The 10,000-nt window shown below is 45.5% G+C and overlaps 2 protein-coding genes across 11 annotated transcripts in view; one reads left to right on the top strand and one right to left on the bottom strand.

Moving 5' to 3' along the window:
* LOC139614792 (bile salt-activated lipase-like) overlaps nt 1–3,410 on the bottom strand; it is a 17,330-nt gene extending 13,920 nt beyond the window's left edge. Inside the window, exons 1-5 of the mRNA XM_071472381.1 lie at nt 2,885–3,410; nt 1,757–1,904; nt 1,306–1,425; nt 575–772; nt 1–70 (exon numbers count right to left, since the gene is read on the bottom strand). The exon at nt 1–70 is cut by the window's left edge and continues 61 nt beyond it. Coding sequence (XP_071328482.1) covers nt 1–70; nt 575–772; nt 1,306–1,425; nt 1,757–1,904; nt 2,885–2,941 — 593 coding nt within the window. The 5' untranslated portion in view covers nt 2,942–3,410. The remainder of the gene's footprint in view (nt 71–574; nt 773–1,305; nt 1,426–1,756; nt 1,905–2,884) is intronic.
* Nucleotides 3,411–3,967: 557 nt separating this feature from the next.
* tsc1a (TSC complex subunit 1a) overlaps nt 3,968–10,000 on the top strand; it is a 16,961-nt gene continuing 10,928 nt past the window's right edge. For 2 of the 10 annotated variants that reach the window (XR_011687136.1, XM_071472373.1), the window contains exons 1-7: nt 4,041–4,082; nt 4,715–4,765; nt 4,917–5,059; nt 5,824–5,927; nt 6,005–6,157; nt 6,447–6,591; nt 6,703–6,857. Coding sequence is in view for 6 of the 10 variants with exons in the window: in XM_071472373.1 (XP_071328474.1) it covers nt 4,951–5,059; nt 5,824–5,927; nt 6,005–6,157; nt 6,447–6,591; nt 6,703–6,857 (666 nt within the window). In the remaining 4 variants the exon portion in view is untranslated. Of the gene's footprint in view, nt 4,083–4,125; nt 5,060–5,823; nt 5,928–6,004; nt 6,158–6,446; nt 6,592–6,702; nt 6,858–10,000 lie in introns of those variants that run through there. The other 8 variants (XR_011687134.1, XM_071472371.1, XR_011687137.1 and 5 more) reach the window with 6 other exon arrangements.

The raw sequence follows: 10,000 nt of genomic DNA, 5'->3' as shown, positions 1-10,000 counted from the left end.
CCTCCGAACGCCTCGATGTTCCTGCGGACCCAGGAGATGGCAGCGTGCTGATCCCACAGACCGTAGTTACCTGAGAGGCAACAGAGGTCACCTGACCACTGAGTCAAACTGGAACATCAGTTTATATCAACCTTCATCCAACCTTCATCCAACCATCTATCCAACCATTCTCCATCTTCTTCTACTGATCTGAGGTCAGGTTGCATCGTCACATCTGTGGAGCTTTTAGCAGCTGAGCTAACAGCCACAGTTTATCTGCTGACACACTGGTAAGACAACAAACACCACCGCAGACCTCTGATGACATGCATGCTGGGAAATCACCAGCAGGCACCAAAACACACCAGTTCAATCCCAGTCCAACCTCGTGCTTTAGTACTCTCCAGACCTCAGACTGCAGGAGAACCTTCACACTCATATACAACAGCTAAGGTCAGAAATATGTGGACACCAAATTTGTCTGTCTGTCTGTCTGTCTGTCTGTCTGTTTTTCCTGTACATGGTAAATGATATTTGAATAATAGTTTACATCAAAAGCTAACAGCTGTTGTTGTCGGTGTGGTTTGGGTCAGACCTGGCAGTCGGGAGTCTCCGGTGCTGAGGAAACCCAGAGTACCGACTCTGTAGTTCACTGTGACGATGATAACCCCGCCCCTGTCTGCCATTTCCTTCCCATCATACAGAGAGTCCCCGAGGATGGCCACGTCATTAGACGCCCCCAACAGGAAGGCGCCGCCAAACAGGTACACCATGACCGGGAGGTTGGTGGACACTGCAGACAGAGAGCAGGGAGGTGAGACAGGCAGGGGAAGGGTTAAAGTCTGAGGATCATCTGATCTCCATGAAGGAGGAAGTTTCCTGGTCAATCAGCTGAGTGTCAGAGGTGCACTTCCTCTAACGTCCACTAGATGCTGCTGTGACACCGACTGTGTTGAAGTGAATGAGAAACACCGCCACGTGAAGGTCACCTGAAGGCATCACTGTAACTGTAAAGTGTGTTCAGTTAAAACCACAGTGAAGAATCTTTTCCCCCAGACACTGGCAGCAGAAACAACATGCAGCTCCAAATATGCTCAATTAAAAAAACTTTGTATAAAAATGTAGTTACGTTAAAATAAAGATGCAGTGACACAGGCTCAGTGATTTTCTCCTTTTTGTATTGAAATCCAAATTTAAAGAGCACAAGTTTAGAATCTGAAGAGCTAAGAACATAAATGATAATGAGTTCGCTGAACTGCGGGAAACTCACAGTCTAGACATGTGTGTGTGTGTGTGTGTGTGTGTGTGTGTGTGTGTGTGTCCTACATGATCGTCCCTGTGGAACAAAGATGTTCAGGTAGAGACAGTCCTCGCTGCCCTGGGTTTTTGTCTGCAGCAGCGTCACCTGCAGGCAGCGATCCCGATACTTTGTGGCCTTCAGGATTCCTGGAAACAACAGACGCAACAGACACTGTCTGGTACAGTGCTTTTATTTTGAAATCATTGGTTCCTGCCATAGAGTGATCAGTTTTGTTTGAGGTTTGTTTAAAGTTGTGTTAGCTCAAAGGGCCACTTCACATCTCATGACGTTGCTGATGAAGACAGTGAGATGTGGTCAAAAGCTCTGGTTGTATATTTTAAGGTGAGATTGTGACGCTTAACCTCTAACCTCTGACGCTCTCCGATCCGATGGCTAGCAACCAACACAGTGAATTCTGGGACTTGTAGTTGTGGTGGACACAGGCTGGATGAAGTGTGTGTTATGTTTCAGAGTTACCGCTCCATCCAGGATGAGGTTTTGGTTTCTCGAACTTTCCAGGGACGTCAGCAAAGGGGATTCCTTTAAAGACGTTGACTGTCCTGAAGAGTCCCATCCTGTGGCTCTTCCCCTCCACCTGCCCGCCCTCGGTCTGCACCACACCCAGCTACACACACACAAACACACACACAAATAAAGAAACACACAATCACATAGTATTTACATATCATTTAGGTGGTTGATGTACAAACAGGTAACAGGATAAAGCAGGACTCGGGGCTGACAGTGCTGAGATTTACAAAATGTTTCACAGAGACACTGAATGCAACATTAGGACTACAGTCATTAATTAACCCTTCAGATCCCAGATAGTTAGAGTCTCCGCACTGACCCCAGTCTGTTTCTGTTTCCAGCTCAAAAAACAACTTTCACTCTCCAGTGAATTTTAACCCACAAAAAAATGACACAAGTATAAAAAAAAAAAAAAAAAATCAACAAATAAATGCAGAAATAAACAATATAATTAAATACATGAATATATACTAAATACATACATTTTGGTAATGAGAAAATGCTATTTCTGTATATTTACATTTATTTATTTATTTATGTCTGTGTCTGTGTATGAGGTGGGACCACCTACCTGGTTGACATACAGACATATAAATGAATAACTTAATAAATAAATGGAAAAATACAGAAATAAATAAATGAGTAGAAATATAAATAAATATTAAAATAAATAATGAAATGAATGCAGCAATACAGAAATAGATAAGTAAATACATGTAGAAATGCATAAATAATGAATGTCCCCTCAGTGTTACAGTTTCAGGTTGAGTTTCTTATCCAGGTGAGACTGATTTCACCTTTACCTGTGTGACAGCTTCCTCATAAACCAGACGTCCTGCCACTGATGATTGTTTTATTTCCTACAGTTTTATTTTATCACTGAATGTTGTATTTAGGAAATATTCTGTCACAGTATTCACACAGCTAACAGCAGCACGATATATTACGAATTATAATGATTTTATTTGTTGCTAAAATTGTAGATAAAAACGACTGAGACCAAACCTACACTCTGTCTCAAGACAACAGTCACACAACAAATACAACCAGAAAGTGATGGAGGTTGTTGCTCACCTTCGCAGCTGAGGCCGAGCTCAGCCAGACGCCAAACAGAAGCACCAGCAGTGTCATTATCACCTCTTCACCTGCCTGTCCCTCTGCTTCACAAACTGAACACCTGCTGCTATTTGTACTGCAGTGGAAACCTCTTATCTCCAGCAGGTCTGCTGCTGGACAGGCCTCAGGAGTGAAATCCTCCTGGCTGTTTAAAACCTGTTCAGAGCTGGACTCGTGACGACAGAGGACACATTCAGAAACTCTTCACTTCACTGTGGAGTAGATTAGTCTACACTAACTGAGTGAAAGCATGTTTGTAGAAATGTTAACAAATGTATTCAAAATAAAAACTGAAATCTGACAAAAGCTTTGACGAAAGTCTCCAGACACTTTGCTGTGGCTCCAAACTGTGGTTCCTTCCTGTTGGAATGTCTGTCCCTCTGTTCCTGTTCTACCACTGTCTGTAACCTCACAGAACATCTGAGGAGAAACCTGAAGACGACAGATCTGCTCCAGAGCTGCAGAGATTTTGTTCTGTTCTGAATTAAACTGACTCACAGCTGAAAAGTTGCTCAATAAGCTGCAGAGTTTTTATCATCAGCAGAGACTGAGAACACACACAGCTGCTACTCCCACACACACAAATAACACACACACACACACACACACACACACACACACACTAACAGCCACCACAGGTCAGTGAAGGACTTTCAAATAATGTTATGTTTGCCTGTCTTCATGTTTCACCCATTTTCTCTTTTCTTGGTAGAAACAGGCCGCCATCATTTATTTGTAATTAATTATTTATTTGTTTATTTTACTGTATTAGTATGAGCAATGCTCAATGCTTGATCCAATAAATTAATAAATATCTGTCCAAGGACTGATGTTAAAGAAGGCACCCAAACAATAAAATAACACAAAATGTCTCCTAAAATTAATATAGAAAAATAACAGAATGGATATAAAGTGCGAATTCACCGACAAACAATGCCACACATGGTCCATGCAACCTTATTGATTACAAGATACACATAAAATAAATAAATGTCTTCTCATCTATTCTCAGTTGAAGTTGTTTTTCCTACCGTCCTGTTGCTTCCTGAACGCATCCTGACGTTGATTGACAGGTGAAGTGGTCAGGTTACCGCCGGGGGCGGAGCTTCGTGTTGCTCAACATGGCTGCGCCCAGCTCGGATCCACAGGTCTGAAGGTAATGCGCTTTTTCTGACTCTTAACTTTAGTTTTAAATTTGTTTTTTACGTAAACAAATGGCATCTGTGTCGGAAGTGACGCAACAGCTCCCGGGCGGGAAGAAACTACTGTCAGCTGCTCTGCTAGCTAACATTCTGCAGGCTGTTGGCATGTTAGGTTAGCACTGAGCTGTGTTAGCTTAGCAATGAGCTAAGTCTGAGAGCTGTGGCTTATTACAACAGGACGAGGTCGGGATGCTAACGATTAGCTTCAGTTTGTAACTTAAAACGTCTCATAGTGACGTCACAGTAATGTTATTACATAACGGCAGTGACATCAGAGACAGTACACGCAGACGCAGTGAAGGTACAAACTGTCTCGGACTGTGGTTTATCAGTTTAACAGAAGGTAAAATGTCACTAACTGAAGTTTAAATGACGGTTTGTAGGAAGCAGGTCAGCGTCACAGGAGTGACCTCACACTGACGCAGTTTAACCTGAGTCAGTCTGTGGTGTAGATCTCTGACGTCACAGCTGCTGATCATGTGATTTAGTCCTGTTTTTTTTCTCTGAATAAATTAGGATTTAAAAGATAATTTCCCATGAAATAACTGAAACTCTGCAGCACAGCCGGATTTTCCTTTGTCCCCAGAGGCTGGAGAAGAAGAGCAGGTGAATTATCCCCGCGCTGTGATCAGTGAAGGTCTGAACATCTGGTCCTTAAAGATGTTTCTGGACGTTTTCATGCGACTTTAAAGTGGCAGAAAAAACTTTGAATTAATTTGTTGTAAAATCTGATCTGAAGCACAAACTAATGTCATACAAACACTCTTTTGTGTCTTTATTGAACACAGACACACAACACGTGTGTGTCTCCAGGTGTTCATAATGGCCAGGGAGCAGGTGAATATCAGTGAGCTCCTGCTCTCATTGGACAGTTCAGAGCTGCAGGAGGCGGAGCAAGTCAGAGCAGCAGTCAACCAGCAGCTGAATACAGGTGAGTCCACCTGCAGAATCTTTGGCCGCGTTCAGACTGCCAGCCAAAATCCGATTTTTAGCCCATCCAGATTGGAACTGGATGGCTCTTTTGAAGTCTGAACAGCTCCAAACACTCAGATCGGTTTTGACTGTCCGTAACGTCACTCTCCAGACCCAGCTCTTCGGGTGGCGCCACACACGTCGCTGCACAGAAACTCCGGCAGTGAGTGCAGCACGAAGCATTCTTGTGTATAATCCTACCAGCCTCCTGCGGCGTTGCAAATGTCTAGTGCGTCTGAGATGTTCTGCACCTCTACTGCACAGTGATGAGGCCAATATACTGAGGTGACCTGCCTCCATCATGTTTGTTGTTGTTGTTGTTGTTGTTGTCGCTGTCGCAATTATATGACGTCAGACGCTCCGTTACTACAGCAACCTGTCAGATCAGTCAATAATGTGGCACAGTCTGAACAGAGCCATATCCGATTTGGACACCTGCTAAAAACAGTGTGGACAGTCAGCCCTAAAAATCGGATTTGAGTAGGAATCTGATTTGAATCAGATTCGCCCGCAGTCTGAACGCGGCCTTAGAATAGAGGTTCAACAGGTCCTCGTTTAGTCTCCGGTCACCAAGTGAAGTGATGTCATAAACTCTGAAAATAGGTCTCCACCTACTTCTACCTGCCTCCACTTGCTTCTACCTCTCTCTACCTCTCTCTACCTCTCTCTACCTGTCCCTACCTGTCTCTTGCAGTCAGTATGACCTGTAGTTTCTCCTCTCAGACAGAGGAGGTGCTGTCCTCTCCTCTCTGGTGGAGTATTACCTGGACTCCTCGTCCTCTCAGGCATTGCTCCTCCTGTCGTCCATCAGAGAGCCGCATCACAAGGTCAGCACCACCTGTCACACTACACTGTACAGGTGTGTTCCCTGCTGCTCATTATAAACTCATCAAACCTCCATCAGGCCCTGCTGGAGAAGCTGAATGAGTCTCTGAACAGACCTGGGACCAGACTGGCTGGTCTCACCCTGCTGGGTCACCTGATCCGGAAACAGCCTCCATGGGTTCATCACATCAGTCGCTCAGCCCTGCTGCCGTCCCTGCTGCGCTGCCTCAAGGTACTGATACTGATACTGTACCGATACTGTACTAATACTGTACCGATACTGTACTAATACTGTACTAATACGATACTGTACTGATACGATACTGTACTGATACTGTACTGATACTGTACCGATACTGACACTGATACTGATACTAATATTGATACTAATACTGATACTGATATTGATACTAATACTGATACTAATACTAGTGCTCAGTGAGTGTGTGTGTGTCTCACTGTGTTAATAACACAACTGTCAGGCTGTAAATCTCTGTTGTATTGCTGTTGTGTCTCCTCAGACAGAAAATGATGTTGTGGTCCTGATCACTGGAGTCCTGGTCCTCATCACCCTGTTACCCATGATCCCTCAGGCCGGGAAACAACACATCTACGACTTCTTTGACGTGTTTGGACGCCTCGCATCCTGGAGCTACAGAAATCCCGGTAACACACACACACACAGATCATCCTGTGAGTTGTTTGTGTTACTCTCTGTTCTGATTGGTCAGTAGGCTCAGTAGGGCATTCTGATTGGCTGGTTGTTGTCCTGTGCAGGTCATGTACCTGTGGTCCACCTGGTCCACCTCCATGCAGGTGTGTACTCTCTGTTCCACCGTCTGTATGGGATGTTCCCCTGTAACTTCATCTCCTACCTGAGACTCCACTACAGCATGAAGGAGAACCTGGACACCTTCCAGGAGGTCGTCAAGGTCAGTCCAGACCACCACAGACCACCACAGACCAGTGCAGACCAGTACAGACCAGCAGAGATTAATTTAGACCAGCTGAGACCAGCACATATAAGACCATTATATTTTTGTCATGTTGACTTTTCTTGTTGTCAACCTGAGAGAGAAAACCCTCCTCTCTGCAGAACTTCATAGAGAATCCTCCTGTTTTTAAGTTTCCTTCAGTCTCACAGTGAAACAACGCTGTTTTCTGAACATCATGATTCACGGCAGACAGGAGCTGATCACGGCCGATCAGGGACAGTTTGACTGAATGTGAACAGATACAGACTAATAACAGGCTCCGTGTTGTAGCTGATAGCTGACTCCATGGTAACATGACACCTGTGTTAACAGCCACCACAGCTCCGTCATGATCAGAAGTGCAGCTGTAAAACATGGAGAAATAACAGACAGAGAATAATCAGAATAATCATCCATTGATATTTAATGTGAAGGCTGCAGGTGTTTTCCTTTGGATGTTTTCAGTATTTAAACAAGACTGTTGATCCCTGACCAGCTGCTGGTTTCACAGGCACTGTCACACAGAGACAGAAATAGCAGCTGCTCCTTTTCTCAGATAACAGCAGCAGCACATTCACCTGCAGGTGTCTTGCGTCACGCCTGCTCCACACTAACACAGCTACTCTGCAGCTCCTCCCCCACACTGTGGCCCCTCACCCACACACTAAAGTTCAGGGGCCAGTTTTGTTTCACAAAATACCTTAAAAACACCATGACTGAGTTTATGGGGATAATGGAAGAACATGAACCGATCAGCGATGTACCAGGTCACATGATCAGTGGTGTCACAGATGCTAATGGCAGCAAGCAAATGGTCTCCATGGAAACAGCTGTGAATTACTTCACTTTTTTCCTCAACTAAGAAACATTTTAAGAGGTTCAGTGCAACACCCTTAAGTTTCTCTTTCAGTTAAGGAGAAATAAAACCTTAAGTGTTATATTTAAGTAGAAACCTTGTTTGTGGAACCGGACCCAGACTTTAAAAGCTCCAGTTTATGTGTGTGTTCAGAACAGAGTTAGGGAAGTGATGACAACCCGTCCTGAAACTGATTGTCCAGGTTCTCATCATCCACCAGATACAATCATAAATACACTGAAGATAAATGACAACACTCATCAACCTCACTAAATATATCTGATGAAGAATTTTAAAGGAAACATCTGTTAGTTTATCACTGAGATAAAAATTTGTCTCTAAAAATCCAAATTTTCTGCTCATTAATTTCTCTGTGTGAAGCCCAGTAGATTCTTCCTGTGGGCGGAGTTACAGTCTGTATTCAGCTGTTTTATTGGAGCATTTACTCTTGGTGATTCTCACTGTTCAGTGGCTGCAGGGTTCAGCCTCAGTGACAACTGCAGACCAGTGACCACGGCAGACCAGTGACCAGTAACCACTGCAGACCAGTAACCACTGCAGACCAGTGACCACTGCAGACCAGTAACCACTGCAGACCAGTGACCAGTAACCACGGCAGACCAGTAACCACTGCAGACCAGTGACCAGTAACCACTGCAGACCAGTGACCAGTAACCACTGCAGACCAGTAACCACTGCAGACCAGTAACCACTGCAGACCAGTGACCAGTAACCACTGCAGACCAGTAACCACTGCAGACCAGTGACCAGTAACCACTGCAGACCAGTAACCACTGCAGACCAGTAACCACTAACCACTGCAGACCAGTAACCAGTAACCACTGTAGACCAGTGACCACTGCAGACCAGTAACCACTGCAGACCAGTGACCACTGCAGACCAGTAACCACTGCAGACCAGTGACCAGTAACCACGGCAGACCAGTAACCACTGCAGACCAGTGACCAGTAACCACTGCAGACCAGTAACCACTGCAGACCAGTAACCACTGCAGACCAGTGACCAGTAACCACTGCAGACCAGTGACCAGTAACCACTGCAGACCACTAACCACTGCAGACCAGTAACCAGTAACCACTGCAGACCAGTAACCAGTAACCACTGTAGACCAGTGACCACTGCAGACCAGTAACCACTGCAGACCAGTAACCACTAACCACTGCAGACCAGTAACCAGTAACCACTGTAGACCAGTGACCACTGCAGACCAGTAACCACTAACCACTGCAGACCAGTAACCAGTGACCACTGTAGACCAGTGACCACTGCAGACCAGTAACCACTAACCACTGCAGACCAGTAACCACTAACCACTGCAGACCAGTGACCAGTAACCACTGCAGACCAGTAACCACTAACCACTGCAGACCAGTAACCACTAACCACTGCAGACCAGTAACCAGTAACCACTGTAGACCAGTGACCACTGCAGACCAGTAACCAGTAACCACTGCAGACCAGTAACCACTAACCACTGCAGACCAGTAACCACTGCAGACCAGTGACCAGTAACCACTGCAGACCAGTGACCAGTAACCACTGCAGACCAGTAACCACTAACCACTGCAGACCAGTAACCAGTAACCACTGTAGACCAGTGACCACTGCAGACCAGTAACCACTGCAGACCAGTAACCACTAACCACTGCAGACCAGTAACCAGTAACCACTGTAGACCAGTGACCACTGCAGACCAGTAACCAGTAACCACTGCAGACCAGTAACCACTAACCACTGCAGACCAGTAACCAGTGACCACTGTAGACCAGTGACCACTGCAGACCAGTAACCACTAACCACTGCAGACCAGTAACCACTAACCACTGTAGACCAGTGACCAGTAACCACTGCAGACCAGTAACCACTGCAGACCAGTAACCACTAACCACTGCAGACCAGTAACCAGTAACCACTGTAGACCAGTGACCACTGCAGACCAGTAACCACTAACCACTGCAGACCAGTAACCACTAACCACTGCAGACCAGTAACCACTGCAGACCAGTAACCACTAACCACTGCAGACTAGTAACCAGTAACCACTGTAGACCAGTGACCACTGCAGACCAGTAACCACTGCAGACCAGTAACCAGTAACCACTGTAGACCAGTAACCACTGCAGACCAGTAACCACTGGTGTCACTGACAGGAAGTGGACCAGGAGTCACGTGACACTGTGAGCTCATCGACCGTGTGACGACACTGTGACTGTGTCACTGTAAA

Source organism: Trachinotus anak, unplaced genomic scaffold (assembly GCF_046630095.1).
Source record: "Trachinotus anak isolate AG129_WGS33_773 ecotype Australia unplaced genomic scaffold, CSIRO_AGI_Tana_v1 ptg000038l, whole genome shotgun sequence".
Taxonomy (NCBI): Eukaryota; Metazoa; Chordata; class Actinopteri; order Carangiformes; family Carangidae; genus Trachinotus; species Trachinotus anak.
This window is presented reverse-complemented; position numbering and strand designations above follow the sequence as displayed.